This window comes from Cetorhinus maximus, chromosome 25 (assembly GCF_964194155.1).
Source record: "Cetorhinus maximus chromosome 25, sCetMax3.hap1.1, whole genome shotgun sequence".
Classification (NCBI taxonomy): Eukaryota; Metazoa; Chordata; class Chondrichthyes; order Lamniformes; family Cetorhinidae; genus Cetorhinus; species Cetorhinus maximus.
Window position 1 is genome coordinate 41715387 of NC_135903.1, and position 18116 is coordinate 41733502.

An 18116-nucleotide genomic window follows, 5' to 3' on the forward strand; every position below is an offset into this window, starting at 1 on the left:
ATTATTTATAAGAAGTTGTCAAGTAGCTTGTATCTATAATATTCAAAAAAAAATTCTCATTGGGAATTTCATTGGGGGGGATTCTTCAGTGTAAAACCGGTGGAAAGCTCAATATGTGCAAGAGATTTCCGCCAAAATTTACATAAGAACATAAGAAATAGGAACAGAAGTTGAACATTCGGCCCCTCGAGCCTGCTCCACCATTCGATAAGATCATGGCTGACCTGCTTGTTCCAATTTCCAGATTCCCATCTAACCCCGATAACCTTCGATTCCCTTGCCTAACAAGAATCTACCTACCTCTGCCTTAAAAATATTCAATGACCCCGCCCCCACCGCCTTCTGAGGCAGAGAGTTCCAAAGTCGCACAACCCTCAAAAAAATTCTCCTCATCTCAGTCCTAAAAGGACGACCTCTAATTTTAAAACAGTACCACCTAGTTCCGGACTCACCCACAAGTGGAAACATCCTTACAACATCCACCTTGTCAAGGCCTTTCAGGATCTTGTATACTTCAGTCAAATCACCCCTCACTCTTCTAAACTCCAGTGGAAACAAGCCCAGTCTGTCCAACCTTTCCTCATAAGACAACCCACTCATTAATCTAATAAACCTTTTCTGAACTGCCTCCAATGCATTAACATCCTTCCTTAAATAAGGAGACAAAAACTACACACAGTATTCAAGGTGCTGATCAAGAAAGCCCCATGAAAACTCCCACAGAATGTTCCTAAAAGAGTTTGGTGACATTGCACCCTAAACTAATGGACAACTGAAATGATAGCTTGGAGATTATGCATTAATGGAATGAACTGGAAAATTTTAATAAGAGGAAATCCTTGCAAAAGAGAACCTGAAACAACATAAACTAAACACAAAGTCACATAACATCAAAAACTCACTGAAGTATGTGTATTATAGCACAGTTAAATGACCTTCAATTAATAAAATCATTGGCACGGTGGGAACTACAGAATTATCTATTTATAAGGCAATAGGCACCAGCCTAACAAACTCAGCAGCAAATTTAAAATGCATCAAAGAAGCAAGAGATAGCAGTGACTCACTAATACAAAGATCAACAGATATACTAACCTAGTGAATCAATTAATAGAGTGGTACACAGACATGGAATGATAAATTCATCAGCCAGTGAGCATTCCAGCAAAATAAATCAATAAACTCAAAGACTGCGAATCTTTGGATTGATTGAATTGAGAGCTGTGGAAGTTCATTCATTGAATATTCCAGACAGGGGTTGACAGATTTTTGGGTCCTAAGGGAATTAGGGATATGGGAGTAGTGCAGGAAGGCGAAGTTGAGGTGGAAGATCATTGTTGAATGGGAGAGCATGCTTGAGGGGCTGAATGGCCTACCCCTGCTCCTGTTTCTTATCTTCTTAAATTTGGATTAATGGAGCTGTGGGACCAAATGAATTAATAACTCCACAAATCAGAAAATAAGTTGGGGGAAATGGTGGTGTAGTGGTAATATCACTGAACTAGTTATCCAAAGGCCCAGGCTAATGCACTGGGAACCTGTGTTCAAATCATACCACAGCAGCTGATGGTATTTAAATTCAATTAATGGTGGGGGGGAAGCTAGTCTCAGTAATGATAACCATTAAACTACCATGGATTGTTGTAAAAACCCAATTGGTTTGCTCATGTCCTTTAGGGAAGGAAATCTGCCATCCTTACCTGGTCTGGCCTACATGTGACTCCAGACCCACAGCAATGTGGTTGACTCTTAAGTTTCCTCTGAAATACCTAGCAAGCCACTCAATGCAAAGGCAATTAGGGATGGGCAACAAATGCTGGCCTTGCCAGCAATGAAGAATACATTTTTTTTTAATTAGTAGAGCTGGTAGGAGAACAAAAGTATCAAGTAATTGAATGAAGGAAGAAACACCAGAGAATAAATACATTTTTGGAGAAGCAGGTGCCAGAGAATTAATGTAGTAATTATAGTTTTCATAAATGTAGGATTGTAGCTTTAAGAATAATCCTGTGTTGAAAGATCACATGATCTGTGTAAACCAATGAGTTAGCAGCACAGGAAACCTCTAGGTGAGAGTTCTTCTTTAGTTATAGAGTTAGATGCACACATGTAGCCACTGCTGCTGTCTTGTAAATAAAGCTCAATGTTTCCACCAAGAAAAGTTGCCTGGATAATCTACTCTATAACAAGCTGGGGAGGAGGATAAATCAGATCTGGTGCTGTCCCTTCCCCACTGATTGTGAGTATCTAAATAGTCCGATATCTAAAATCCGATATGCCACAGTTCGGTGGAATTGATCCCTTTGAGCCAGCCACAGATGACTGGTCTCAATATATAGAACGTCTTGCTTTCTACTTTCAAGCCAATGAAATCACAGGTGACAAAAAGAGGAGAGCGATTCTCCTGAGTATTTGTGGGAGTAAAACCTACAGTTTAATTCGAAGCTTGATGGCTCCCAGTGCCTTTGATTTGGAGACCTTCAGTGAATTAGTAGACCTTGTTAAGGGCCATTTTCAACCCAAGCCCTCAGTCACAATGCAGAGGTTCAGGTTCAATTCACGGAATAGAGCCCCAGGGCAGACCATTGCTAGCTATATGACAAAGTTAAAACAATTAATGGAATATTGTGATTTCAGTGAAACTGTAAATGATATGCTCAGGGATCGTTTAGTCTATTGCGTGCAAGAGGATGCTATTTGGCAAAGATTGCTGGCTGAAGTGGATCTTGATTTTAAGAAAGCGTTAGAAATAGAGCTTGCAGCGATTCAAGGTGCGCAAAATGACACCATTTTCCTGGTTGGGCGGGAAAGGTCATCCAAAAGTGACGCGAAAAGCCGAGACTCCGCAACGAAGCAGGAAACAGCCCCTGCTAACCGAAAATTTAGAGGAAACAGCTTAGCAGCAAATTTGAAGGATAATTTTTATTGATGTGGATACAATCATGCTCCTAATGATTGGCAATTTAAAAAGGTGGTATGTTATTTTTGTCACAGAAGTGGGCACATATTGAAACATTGCCAAGCGAGATTTAAACAGGCCTCCTGGCAACAAACGAAGTCAAATGAAGTATGTAGTTTGGAAGAGCCAGAAACAACCAATTCTGAGATTTACTCCTTATTCAGCATGAAAGCTGGTAAGACAGAGCCAATTACTGTCACATTGCAAGTGAACGGTAAACCCTTAAAAATGGAAGTAGACACTGGTGCTTCTACCACTATAGTAGGAGAACACACTTTCAGATATTTAAATAAAGATGCTGAACAATTAAATTTGGAACAAACCTCTGCCAAGTTGAAAATGTACTCAGGCGAAGAAATCCAGGTAAAAGGTATCATCAGAGTAACTGTTTATTATAGACACCAATCAGCACATCTACCAGCGATGGTATTAGAAGGCAGAGGACCAAGCCTTCTAGGTCAAAATTGGTTGAGGGAAATTAACTTGATTGGCCAGTGAGATTTCAAAAGGAAGCAGGAAGAGCTCCTGAGTTGGAAAAGGAACAAGACAAGGTACTTCAGAAAGGGCCTGGAGAGTCCAAGGACTGCAATATAGGGTGAAAAAGGAGTGTGTAGCCATTCAGCAACCTGAAGAAATGAAGATTGTCTTAAACAACGACATGGAAGAACAGCAGAAGAGAGATTCTGCTGAATAACAGAATTCAAGATGAAGTGAGTGAGCTTCGCAAAGAAAAGAAAAACCTGTTGAAAGACCTTCACACGCTACAAGGGTCCCTCAGGTCAAAGTTTGTACCTCTGCAAAATTACGAAGAGAAACAGGAAGAATTTAACGTCACTCTGAGCAAACTGAAGGACCAGTTGGCAGAGAAGATGCAGCAATGTTCAAGTTTCCAGGAGGAAGCCAACAGATCCAAGAAGACGGAAGAGCTGAAGGATCCGCTGACTGAAGCTAAAGAGGCTTTGAAAGCAAAAGTCATGGAACTTTCCAAGATGTGAGTAGATAATGAAATCATGAGTAGCTCGACTACCAAACTAAGACGAGTTGAGATTTCACCTGAAAGAAGTCTGGCCGGCAGTGAAGCCAAAAAGAAGGCTGAGACTAAACTCTGTGGTAGAAAGAAGAAAACACGTGGGAAGAGGATGCAGAGTTACTGATGAGGCGCTGTCTTCAAACAAGACTAAACCTGATACTTCCCAATGTGGAGGGGAAGGTGGAAAAAAGTCAAAGGAACCAAAAAGCGACTCATGATTTGCATAGTCGCGAGTGACAATTTACTGTTGGAGAAGCAGTATACGTAAGGAATTTCGGTGGACGACCAAAGTGGTTACCTGGCAGAGTAAGCTCTGTGACCGGACCATTGTTGTACCACGTGGAAGTGGAGGGTTGGATCACCCATAAGCACATGGGTCATTTAAGAAGAACGAAGATACCCCAATAAAATGCTGTTCCACCTGTAACCATTGCTGAACCTGTGGTTGCTGTTGAGGTTGCTCAACCAAGGATAGACATGCCCGATGTCTCTGTCGGAGTGGACGACACTGAACTGCCTGAGCCTAAGGAGGTACCTGATGTTAATGCGGTTCCAGAGAATGTGGTTCTTGCAAAAGAATTGGAAATCGTGGAGCTACGACATTCCACACGGACCAGGAAACTACCTGAAAGACTGAACTTGTAATTTCATGATCTGTGTAAATATTGTAATGTCATGAGATAAATATCCTTGTAAATACAAAATGTACAAGAAAAATTAAAGGGGGAGGAATGTAGTAATTATAGTTTTGATAAACATAGCTTTAAGAATAATCCTGTGTTCTAAGATCACATGTTCTGTATAAACCAATGAGTTAGCACCACGGGGAACCTCGAGGAGAGAATTCCTCTTTGGTTATAGAATTAAATGCACACATGTACCCGCTGCTGCCTTGTAAATAAAGTTCAATGTTTCCACCAAAAAAGTTGCCTGAAAAATCAACTCCTAACAATTAACAACCCATGGAGTTGCACAGTCACCAGAGAATAAATAAATGGACCAGCAATAATGAGCAGTCACTTGCTCATTACTAATTGAATTAGAATAGTGGGGACACCAGCAAATGAATATGGAAATGCAGCAGCAAGCACCAATGCAGTTAATACCTATCCCTTCCTGTCCCTAACACATGCTGATTTTCATTAATTTTATCACCATGTTTTTTTAAATGTTATGTCTGTTTAAACAACAAATAAAAAACTAAAAAGGCTGTTTCACCTAAAGGGAGGGTGGGTCCAAGGTTAAGTTTGTGTTGAGGTCAGAGGACTTTAGGGTCATGGTTGAACGAAGGTTAGAGGTCACAATGTGGGACATGAAGCATGTAGGATCACGGAAGGCAGGTGTTGCGGATTGTCCATGAGTTTCCCATTCCCCTTTGTGCCAGGACAGCTGTTCTGGGGATAAATCCCTCACCTCTTTTCTCCTGCAATATCTTACAGAAATGGAATGTCACTCACATGTTCAGAGAATCGGAGAAGTTCTTCGAATCCCTGGGGCTCATCCCGATGCCACAGGAATTCTGGGATGAGTCAATGCTTGAGAAACCCAAGGATGGGAGGGAAGTTGTCTGCCATGCATCTGCTTGGGACTTTTACAACCAGAAGGACTTCAGGTTGGTAGAATGTATAGACGATCAAAAAGTTTAGGAACATGGGATGTAAGCTCAAGGACCATCTAGTTTGCCTTTTACCATTTTGGTGGTTGCATGATATAACATTGATGAAGCTATTGGATAGCAGCTGAGGCTCAATTGGCAGCACTTTCGCTCCTGCCTTAGAAGGTTATGGGTTCAAGTCCTACTGCAGGTTCCCAAGCACAAAATCTAGGCTGGCATTTCAGTGAAGTGCTGCACTGTCTCAGGTGCTGTCTTTTGAATGAGACATTATAATCATCTGCCCTCTCAGGACTATGTAAAATATCTCATGGTGCTATCTGAGGAAGAGTAGGGGACACCCCGTGTCCTGGCTAATATTTACCCCTCAACCAACGCCACCAAAGTAGAATATGTGGGCATTAGCTTACTTGATTCTTGTGGGGTCTTGCTGTGTGCAAATTATCTCTTGTGTTCCCTACATTACAACAATGACTGGCTTCAAAGTTATTCATTGGTTGTAAAGTGCTCTAGGGTGTGAAAGGTGCTATATAAATAGCAGTCTTGGTATTAATGAGGGGTTATTCACTGGTCCTTTGTCAACAATTGTTTTTTTTTCTCTGGAGGTGATCAAAAGCCACAGGTAAGGTGTTGGGCCCTATTGCAAAAGATTACCTTAACCATCCTCCCACCCCAATCTGACTTTCCAGAATCAAACAGTGCACGACAGTCACTATGGAGCAGCTCTTCACGGTGCACCATGAAATGGGCCATGTGGAATACTATCTTCAGTACAAGGATCAACCAGTCAGCTTCAGGAGTGGGGCCAACCCAGGCTTCCACGAAGCAATCGGAGACGTAATGGCACTCTCAGTGTCCACACCCAGTCACTTGAAAGAAATTGGACTACTGGAATCTGCCACGAATGACAATGGTAAGAGGAATCCTCACCGAACCAGAAAATGAAGAACAGATCCCGTTATGGCTTAAGGGTGGTAGAAGCAGATTGGCTCCTAATTTTTAAAAGGCAATTGTATATGAACTTAAAGAGAAAAATATTTGCAGTGCTATGTGGGAAAAAGCAGGAGAATCGGACTAATTGGATAGCTCTTTCAAAAGGCTGTGCAACTCTTTATAGTAGTAGATAGGGAGAATCTGGCAGGAGTGTCAATAACCAGAGGACACAGATTTAAGATAATTGAAAGAATCGGAGGTGTTAATATTATGTCAATTACATTGTTAAGGTTTGTTCATGTTAATTACATTGTTGAGATTAAGAGGATCAGGTGATGGGTATTAATTGTCTTTAAGTGCATATAAATCGGTGACAGCTGGGACACTGGATTGAGTGGGAGGAGAGCTGTGAGATTGAACAAAGTCAATAATCTTTCCCAATAAAGAAAATCTCTGTGTTTTGGTTCTGGCTTCACCAATCAGCTTGTATTGGATTAACAGGAGGGGAGATGAAGAAAGTTTTTTACGTAGCAAGTTGTTATGATCTGGAATGCACTGCCTGAAAGGCTGGTGGAAGCTGATTCAATAGTAATTTTCAAAGGGAAATTGGACGAATACTTTCTGCTCCTGTGATATGACCAAAATGGAGGCAAGTGTTTTTTAATTATTGAGGGCCCTAAACGGGGAAAACAAAACAAGTACCAAAAGAAGAATAACCCCAAGATTAGAGAAAATAAGAGAAAGAGCAAGGTACAACAAACACTCGGTATGAGGCAAAGCCAAGGCTGGATTTCAAAAGACTCCAGTGTCTTGCAACAAAATTTCATTGTTGTATTTCTAGACTGTAATGCTGAGCAGTAGTTGATATCCTCTTGTGTAATTGCTTTTGGACAGTGACATTTAACTCATGTTGAATAACTCCTGAAATTTGAAATGGTTATCTTATTTTTAGACATAATTCATAATGTTGAACAAATTGAAAGGAGTGATTGCTATGTCTGCAATCAGAGTGCACTGATAAGATGCTCAATGTTCCTTCAATGCCAGGTTCAAGGACTGTAAGAATTAACAAGATAAAGGGGGAATGTTTAGGAACAGGACAAGGACGTTGTACCCATGTGTGCCTCATCCCTTTGATAGAATTCAACACCCACTGATCTGTCTGCTCAGTTTATCTCTCCTCTCTCCATAAACTGTTCAGTGACCTTCCCTGGTAACTTATTCTTCATCTCTTCATCCAGGTTTTCGCCTGTTTCCTCACTCCTCAGGGCCAATCATTCTCCTGGAACAGCAGTTTGCTCAATTTTTAGACCTAAGGCATTCCCACCTCCCAGTGCAGGTGCATTTCTTGATGAAACCTTGTGTTGGAATCAGTGAGGGGAAGAACAGGAGTGTATCTAACAGGCCTCTCCAGAAAGGTTGGCACTGGGACCTTCTGGCTGCGAGGATGGGGTTGGGTGAATTTTTACTTGCCTTCCACCTCCTTTAATCTTTGGGTGGCTTTCTGCAGTCCGCTCAGCACAAATTTCAGCATTGTGAGGCTATTCGTGTGCCAGAATGAGAGGAAAGTGAGGGCTGAGAATGTGCTGCCCCCCTACCATCTGCGTCCCTCATATTTCATCAGCACTCTTACTGGAGGGTCTCACTACCCGGTTCCAAGGATTTAGGGAACCCCCTGGGAAAACAAGTCTGGAGTTATGGGTACACAGACCTAACCCACTGGCCCTCCCTCCCTGTTCCTCCTTCACTGTGGCCGTAAATTGAGAGCATCTTCTGCACAATGAAGAGGAAAAGCAAATTTTTAACCAATATCATCTGGTATTTGAATGCCTCACCACAGAGACTATCCAGATGGCTATCGCTAATCTACTTCATCGTCTAGTAAACCTCCTTCTCCAAAGAGAACAAGCCATCCTACATTAACCAGCTCTGTGCCTCATAAGATAGGGAAAGGCAGGAAAATCCACCTCCGCAAATGGAGTCTGACTAAAAATGTACAATAAACACCGTAAATTCATCATCTGTTCGATGTAAATCTACTGTGCAATATGCAAAGCTGGATGTGTAAGTCTGGAGTTCCAGCAGTCTCTTCCATTGGCAACCAATGTGTTACATACAATTAGGAGCAGGAGTAGGCCATTCAGCCACTCAAACCTCTTCCACCATTCAATATGATCATGGCTGATCTGAATTTGCTCAGGGAGTTTTCTGAATATTTTTTAAGCCTCCTGGACTTTAGTTAAACTATTTAGAGATCAGAGATTCTCCTTTCCTCATTCTCTAAAAAGTTACATTGCTACTTTTTGGCAGACAGGTATGCTAGTTTATGTACTCAGGATTATCCAGGGTTCTGCTTGGATAGAACCTTAAACAGGTTTCAATGAAAATCCTTTGCATGTACGACCTACACCTCCCTCACCCTCCGTTCAGCATTGTGCTGATGATTTCATAGATAAAACACATCAACCCCAAGATCTTAGCCAGATCAAAACCCTGCATGCACTCATTTAACTCAGACTCCTGCTTTGGTTCCTTATTCCCCTACTAACCATTTATGTTCACATTGCACTCCCAACAAACACCTTCTGGCTCAGTTGCTTAAATGATCAAAATTCTCCAAACCCCACAAACCTGCTGGACCACTTTATTAATTAAATCCATTTAATCAACACTATCCCGTGGATGCTATTTAGCTGGACTTTCAGAAGGATCTGAAGAACATTCAAATGAGAGGACTGAATGGCAGACACGTCATTTCCATCACAAACACCGTCTATTTCCATCCCATACCCATCTCCGCTCCGGCCTCCGCTCCATTGCCACTGAAACCTTCAGAATGTCTGATTGCACAATGCTCAGCACCATTCACAATTCCTCAGACACTGAATTCAGCAAAGGAGGACCAAGGGATTGATTAAGAAGGGGAAAATAGAGTACGAGAGTAAGCTTGCAGGGAACATAAAAACTGACTGTAAAGGTTTCTATAGGTATGTGAAGAGAAAAAGATTGGTGAAGACAAATGTAGGTCCCTTACAGTCAGAAACAGGGGAATTTATAATGGGGAATAAAGAAATGGCTGACCAACTAAATACATACTTTGGTTCTATCTTCACAAAGGAGGATACCAATAACATACCAGAAATGTTGGGGGAACACAGGGTTTAGTGAGAGGGAGGAACTGAAAGAAATCAGTATTAGTAGGGAAATGGTGTTGGGGAAATTGATGGGATTGAAGGCCGATAAATCCCCAGGGCCTGATAATCTACATCCCAGAGTACTTAAGGAAGTGGCCCTAGAAATAGTGGATGCATTGGTGGTCATCTTCCGAGATTCTATAAACTCTGGAACAGTTCCTACAGATTGGAGGGTAGCTAATGTAACCCCACTATTTAAAAAGGGAGACAGAGAGAAAACAGGGAATTATAGACCAGTCAGCCTGACATCGGTAGTGGGGAAAATTCTAGAGACCATTATAAAAGGTTTAATAGCTGAGCACGTGGAAAACAGTGGCAGAATCGGACAGAGTCAGCATGGATTTATGAAAGGGAAATCATGCTTGACAAATCTACTGGAATTTTTCAAGGATGTAACTAGTAGAGTTGATGAGGGGGAGCCAGTGGATGTGGTTTATCTGGACTTTCAGAAGGCTTTCGACAAAGTCTCACATAAGAGATTAGTGTGTAAAATTAAAGCTCATGGGATTGAGAGTAGTGTATTGAGATGGATAGAAAACTGGTTGGCAGACAAGAAACAAAGAGTAGGAAGAGTTCTGAATGGCAGGCAGTGACTAGTGGTGTGCCGCAGGGATCGGTGCTGGGACCCCAGTTATTCACAATATATATTAATGATTCAGATAAGGGAATTAAATATATCTCCAAATTTGCAGATGACACAAAGCTGGGCGGGAGGGTGAGCTGTGAGGAGGATGCAGAGATAGTGCAGTGTGATTTGGACAAGCTGAGTGAGTGGGCAAATGCATGGCAGATGCAGTATAATGTGGATAAATGTGAGGTCATCCATTTTGGTAGCAAAAACAGGAAGGCAGATTATAATCTGAATGGCTATAAATTGAGAGAGGGAAATGAGACCTAGGTGTTCCTGTACACTAGTCGCTGAACGTGAACATGCAGGTGCAGCAGGCGGTAAAGAAGGCAAATGGTATGTTGGCCTTCATAGCCAGAGGATTCGAGTACAGGAGCAGAGATGTCATGCTGCAGTTGTACAGGGCCTTGGTGAGACCACACCTGGAATACTGTGTGCAATTTTGGTCCCCTTATCTGAGGAAGGATGTACTTGCTATAGAGGGAGTGCAGCGAAGGTTTACCCGACTGATTCCTGGGATGGTGGGACTGACATGAGGAGAGATTGAGTCAATTAGGATTATACACGCTGGAGTTCAGAAGAATGAGGGGGGATAGAAACCTATAAGATTCTAACAGGACTAGACAGGGTAGATGCAGGAAGGATGTTCCCAATGGTGGGGGAGTCCAGAACCAGGGGTCACAGTCTGAGGATATGGGATAGATCATTTAGGACTGAGATGAGGAGAAATTTCTTCACCCAGAGAGTGGTGAGCCTGTGGAATTCGTTACCACAGAAAGTAGTTGAGATCAAAACACTGTATGCTTTCAAGAAGGAGTTAGATATAGCTCTTGGGGCGAAAGGGATCAAAGGGTATGGGGAGAAAGCGGGAGCAGGCTATTGAGTTGGGATGATCAGCCATGATCATAATGAATGGTGGAGCAGGCTCGAAGGGCCAAATGGCCTACTCCTGCTCCTAGTTTCTATGAAGCAGTCCATGTCCATATGCAGCAAGACCTGGAAAACTGTTATAGGATGGCTGAGTTGTACTATTAATGATAGAGTTGATCTGCAGACACTTCTTGGGTGGAAACATTAAGTTTATTTAGAATATATTCAGCAGCAACTATACCTGTGCTTTCAACTCCAACTCCATCTCTGCACTGGCTGCTGAGGTAGCCCATGCTACTCTCCTATTGGTTACTACTTAGTATTTCTGCATCTTCTTTCTACCTGCCCTCTTCTTTCTAGCACAGGCTTTAATCTCGGCCTTCTTTTTGACTTCACTATTGGCCAGACTTCTCTCAGATGCAAACTCAACTTGCCTGAGCTCAGTGGCTGAGTTACCCATGACTTCATTATCTGTCTGCTTCTTGGGAAATTCTGTGACTTTTGCTTCCATAGCCTCTTTGGCTTCATTTAGCTGATTCTTCAGCTCTTTGCTAGACAGCTAGCTTCACTGAACTGGCACTGCCTTGGAGTTTATCTGGACCCCTGTCTCCTGGCTGTATTGAGCTCTTGTGAGCCCTCTCCAATCACCAGGGCGTCATTTTACATGACATCTGCAGGGAAGCGCTATGCGCTTCCTGTGTGGGTGGGGGGGAATCCCAAAATCGAAAGTGCGCTCTTTCGCGCATGCGCACAAAAGAGCGCTTTCATCTCCCTGAGGCTAAGTGCTGCCTCAGGGAGATCGCCTCTACTTTTAAAAATATTAAAAATGTGGATGAGGTTTCGTGTTTTTTCTACTTCCCGCCGGGGCTCCTGGCCTGCCCACTAACCTTAAGGTTGGACGGGCAGGTCCGCTAATTACTTTAATTGATCTGTCAATGGCCTCAATTGGCCATTGAGAGGTCAGCAGGCCCACAGCTGCTTTTGCTGCGCCCCCACCTTCCTGAAAATTTAAATAGGGCAGGGTGACATTGGGAGTTCTGCCCGTCGTCATCCTGCGTCATTTTACACGACGGCAAGCAGGCCCTGTCCCCTGCTCACCGATGGTAAAATCCTGCCCATTAAGTTTATCTACAACATACTCAGCAGCAACTACACATGTGCTTTCAACTGCAACTCTATCTCTGCACTGACTGATGAGGTAGCCTGCGCTACTCTCCTATTGGTTACTACAGATCATATGATTTTCCTTAACAAGTGTCATTCTTAAAGGTACATTGCACACTAAATAAAATGATAATTACTACAAAAACATTCAGACTGGGACTGATAAGTGGCAAGCAACATTCATGCCACATGACTACAGACAATAATCATCTCCAACAAGAGAGAATATAACCATCTCCCCTTTACATTCGATGGTATTGTGATCACTGATCCCCCACTATCAGCGTCCTGGAGGTTACCATTGACCTGAACTGGACCAGACATGTAAATACTGTGGCTACAAGAGCACGTAAAAGGCTGGGAATTCTGCAGTGGGTAACTTGTCTCCTGCCTCCCAAAAGCCTTTCAACCATCTACAAGGCACAAGTCAGGAGTGTGATGGAATACTTTCCATTTGCCTGAATGAGTGTGGCTCCAACAACACTCAAGAAGCTCGATACCAGCCAAGTCAAAGCAACCCACTTGATTGGCACCTCATTCACCACCTTAAACATTCATTCCCTCTACCACTGACGCGCAGTGGCAGCAGAGTGTACCATCTACAAGATGCACAGCAGCAACTCAGACTCCTTTGACTTCACCTTTCAAACCCGTGACCTCTACCGCCTAAAGGGACAAGGGCAGCAGACACATGGGAACACCACCACCTGGAAATTCCCCTCCAAGTCACTCACCATCCTGACTTGGAAATATATTGGCCGTTCCTTCACTGTCGCTGGGTCAAAATCCTGGAACTCCCTTCCTAACTGCACTGTGGATGTACCTACAACATATGGACTGCAGCGGTTTAAGAAGACAGCTCACCCCCACCTTCTCGAGGGCAATTGGGGATGGGAAACAGATGCTGGCCTAGCCAGCGACGCCCACATTCCCTGAAAGAATAAAAAACACCTTTGCAACCTCAAATTTTCACTAGTGTCGACCTGTTGCGTTAAATGTCCAGTTTGAGTTGTAAATAATTTGTAACACCTGGCTCTGTAACACCTGGCTCTGTAACACCTGGCTCTGTAACACCTGGCTCTGTAACACCTGGCTCTGTAACACCTGGCTCTGTAACACCTGGCTATTCCTCCCGTCCCTGACTGTCCATTCACTCCCAACTCATCCAAAATTCTGACACATGTACCTTCAGCCTGGCTCCTTCCACCAGAAATGGAGAAAGAGAGAGTGATAATAAAAAATAAGAGAAACTTACGGTCTGTATCCAACCCATGCTGTATTATCCGGAGAGCATTTGAGGGGTCAGTATAGAGAGAGCTTTAGAAGATGTGAAGCACAGAGTAGTTGTGAAAGTACGCTTTGTAAGCTGAGTGCTAAGTCTGGAATTCAGTGTAATTGGGGATTTGGAGCAGAGGGGTAAGGGGGCATTACTTATTATTCTGTTTGTTTCATATTCATAGTAGGAGAGAGTTCTTTTGTCATTGTAACTTGCTAATACTTTAATAAATCAGCTACTGAAACTAGATAAATCAATTAATTAAAATAATTGATTCAATTAAAAACTAATTATCTAATCAAATAAAGAAATAGGTTTAGACATTCCTGGCAGAGCCACTTCCTAAAATGCAGTGTTTAGGATTGGACAGGATACTACACTTGAGGCTGAACTAGTGTTTCATGCAGGTTTAATATAATTTCCTTGCTTTCGTACTCTATGGCTGTATTTGTAAAGCCCAGGATCTCATAGGCTTTATTAACAATTTCCTGAATCTGCCCTGCCACCTTCAATAATTTTGCACATATACCCCTGTTCCTGCACTCCCATTAGAAGTGTACCGTTTACTTTGTTGTGTCTCCTCATTTTTCCTACTAGTTTGTTTCACTTCATGCGTCTCTGCACTAAATTTCATCTGCCACCTATCTCCACCAGCTTGTCTATGTCCTCGTCAGCTCAACCTCAATCCTCCTCACAGTCAACAATACTTCTAGGTTTTGTGTCATCGACAAATTTTGAAATAATGCCCTCTATACCCAAGTCTAGGTTATTAATGTAGAGCAAGAAAAGCAGTAGCCATTCTCTAATGATGACAATCTTCACTGTAGTGAATGCAAATTCACAGAATAGGAGAAAAAACTGAATTTTAATTCAATTAAAAGTCAAGGAAAAACTTTCACAGACTTACATCATCTTGGATGTTCTGTGATTATTCGCCAACGTTTTTTCTGCTCGTCAGTTTGGGCAGCATTCCCTCTGAACATGACTCTCTGATTCCTTAAAAGCAGCAAATCCCTGGTGCGCACATTTCCTCCTCACTATGTTGTACTGTCTCCTCCTTTCTCAGGGCCTCTGAGTCTGAAAGTTATTGATTCAAGTCCCACTCCAGAGACTTCAGCGCAAAATTCAGGCCGACACTCTCAGTGCTGAGGGAGCGCTGCACTGTCAGAGCTATCGTCCTCTGGATGTGACATTAAACCAAGGCCCTGTCTGTCCCCTCAGATGTATGTTTAAAAAAAAAACCCCACTCTTAAACAAGAGCAAAGGAATTCTACTGGGTGACATGGCCAATAGTTAACCCTCAAACAACAACATCAGTGAAACAGATTTACTGGTTATTATCACATAGCTGTTTGTGGGATATGGCTGTGCACAAATTGGCTACTACTTTTCCAACTTAGTCATCAAAGCACTTTGGGACACCCTGATATTGTGAAAAATACTATAGAAATGCTTTTTCCTTTGGTCAATAGGCTTCCGAAACCCAAATTTGTGTCAGCCAGTCACTATTTCTTGATTTTTTTTTCCCCATCCTCCACTTTAATGTCACCTTCCCTGGAGTTGCTGACTCTTGTTGAGGGGATAGTTTCATGGCTGTACTTCTTCAGAGGAGGACCGCTCTCCCAGGTGTTACAGGGAGTGAGTGTTGACAGGCAATTGCAACACAGCCAAGCCAAGTTGTGTCTGTGCACAGACGCACTGCAAAAGAGTGCCTGAATGGTGATCAGGGCAGGAACTCTGGTTGTTTTTCTCCTCTCTACTTCAGCAGCACAGAGGGCAAGTATGTTGTTTATGCCTTGCTACAATGACTGTAAACAGTCTGCTTATATCTGCCTTGTCCCATCACTTTGTAATTGTAAGCATGTAGATTAAATCAACCTGTAATCTGCTTCATTCCAACAATAAAAGGGTTGATTTTTCAAGTCTTTCTCTGTATTTGTATTTCCTCATATCAATTAGCCCCCAAGTGAACCCTCTCTAAAGCCTCAATATCCCTCCTGTAACGTGGAGCCCAATATGCTATATGCCCATTTGGGTAGGATACTGAAGAGCTATGATGTCTATGAGATTATAACCAAAAGAGAGTCAGCACCTTCAGGAAAGGAAAGAAAATTGAGGTGGGGGGGGCGGGGGGTGAAAACCTTAGCAAGGGTAAAAGGATCACTCAGCTTCTATTTTACTCAATCCAATCACTTTATTTCCTTGACAGAAAGCGACATTAACTACCTCCTGAAAATGGCCTTGGAAAAGATTGCCTTCCTCCCATTTGGATATCTAATTGACCAGTGGCGCTGGGGAGTGTTCAATGGGCGGATTTCACCAGAGAACTATAACTATGAATGGTGGTATCTGAGGTAAAGCAACAACCAGACACCAAGTGGCCCATGACAAGAGGTTGATCCGAATTTTTGGGTTTGCCTCGGGATTTAGTTTCTAACTGGTCTTGTGTTTTCCAGGACAAAGTACCAAGGGATCTGCTCACCAGTTCCAAGAGATGAAAAGAACTTTGACCCTGGTGCCAAGTACCACATCCCGGCAAACACACCTTACATCAGGTAAAGTTGTCCAAGGAAATAGGATTTCAGATAGAGCTCCTTCAAATGCTTGGTAAAGGTACCAGATACTTAGGGCAGAAGCTAGTGAAGCTCCCGAGAGTGGGAAACCAGGCATATGAGGGCACTTAATTGTGCGGGAGGCAAAATGCCAGCTTTTAGATGACGGGATGAAAGTTGGATCATTATTCCTGATGGCCGCAGAAACCAACTTTTAATGCACGCTCATTAAAAACATAGATTAAATTCTACCTTTGCGATTGAGTTGACAGCATAGGAGAAACACATGATGTTCCTATGTTCCCATGCCTTTAGATTCAGGACTGGTTAAAGGTGGCATGCAGCAGGTCAGGTAGTCTTCCTGGTGGATTTGGAAAGAGTGGAAGCTGCTTTTCTTGTGTGAAGAGCTTTGTTGGACCAGGGAAGAGGCCAAGCTGTTGCAATGAGCTCTGGGGACAATAGCTACATGTGACACTAAATGGGACCAAGTGCTTGAAAATGCAGGACCACTGTCCACACTCTGCCCAAATAAACCTGATAGAACAGAGAGCACACTGGAAAATGGAGACCCTGGCATGCATGATTGAATGGAAGCACCGATTGTTTTCCTGGCAATGCTAGCACTGCCCATACTTTGCTCTTCTGGCAGAATTTGGTTAGTCATTCAGTAAGAGCGTAGAAGGTTGCTGGGAACTCTAGTGTGGCCAATGTTTAACATTTCCCAGATAGCCACTTGACTGGAGCACCTGCCTGGTGCTTGACCACTGCAGCGCACCCCTCCGTCACATGGCAAAACTTTACACTTTCAGATTGGACAATGTTACTGTCCAATAAAAGTGAGGTTTCAGCCCATCTCCCCTTTCTATTTAGGCTCAGAGTCCTATTTGCAATAGGCTCATTCATATTTAAAATTTTAATGTAAGTTTAATTTCAAAAGCATTGAATTTCAGAAGAACCCCATTTTCAACATGTTAATTTTTAATCCTTTCCCCTGTCAGTCGGCTGTTAGTGATCCTGGCTAGTGCTTCCCCTCAGAACACCTGATACAAGAGGCGGGCTTGGGTAAGGGGAGCAAGTGGCCAATTGTGTAGGAGAGGGTGAGGAACTGAGAGATGGAGAGAGAGTGCGAGAGAAGAAGTGAGGGAGGGAGGGAGCGAGTGAGAGAGGGTGTACGAGTGAAGGAGGGAGTGTGAGGAATGAAGTGAGGGGGAGTGAGTGAGGGAAGTGAGTGAGTGAGAGAGTGAGTGAGGAAGGCACCGAGCAGCCTGACCCCCACCATGTGGCTCTGATTCAGCATCACATTGAGGATAGAAGCCCGGGCTAAGGTGACATAGCTGTTATAGGGGAGGAGGCAGTCACAATCCAGTGATCGGAGCCTTTGCAAACAGTGCAGGGATGATGACAATAACAGCTCCATCTCTCCCTCCTCGATCTCCACTCTTTTTAGACCCCTTGGAGTTATGAGCTCCCTGTTCAGAATCTGTGAGATAGCAGAGAACAGGCAGTACCATTGGAAGTGAACCCCTTCTTGAGACAGGTTTGAAAAAACTGGGGAGGAGGGAGGAAAGAAACATCAAAGAGTGACTATGAATCATCAGACATTCAGCTTTTAGCACTTAACCTTAGTGAGGATTTATAGAGCTCAGAGGTTGTACAGCACAGAATGATACAGGGGTTAAAAGGGTTAAATGAACAGGTTACATGAACTTGATTTGCAATTGATCTTCCAAAGAAGAGAGATGTTGGACTTGAAACATTAACTCCCTTTCCCTCTCCAGAGATACTGTCAGACCCGCTGAGCTTTTCCAGCACTTCCTGTTTTTATTTCAGATTTTCAGTATCTGCAGTATTTTGCTTTTATTTGATTTACAAACCCTTGTGTTTAGAAGGTTGAAGGA

At 43.0% G+C, this 18116-nt stretch overlaps 1 protein-coding gene across 2 annotated transcripts in view; it reads left to right on the forward strand.

The window, feature by feature from the left end:
* Positions 1-18116, forward strand: part of ace (angiotensin I converting enzyme (peptidyl-dipeptidase A) 1) — a 189415-nt gene that overhangs the window by 93545 nt on the left and 77754 nt on the right. Inside the window, exons 7-10 of one of the 2 annotated variants that reach the window (XM_078529837.1) lie at positions 5429-5601; positions 6291-6514; positions 15876-16020; positions 16123-16221. In XM_078529837.1, the coding sequence (XP_078385963.1) occupies positions 5429-5601; positions 6291-6514; positions 15876-16020; positions 16123-16221 (641 nt within the window). Of the gene's footprint in view, positions 1-5428; positions 5602-6290; positions 6515-14842; positions 15000-15875; positions 16021-16122; positions 16222-18116 lie in introns of those variants that run through there. The other variant, XM_078529839.1, reaches the window with a different exon arrangement.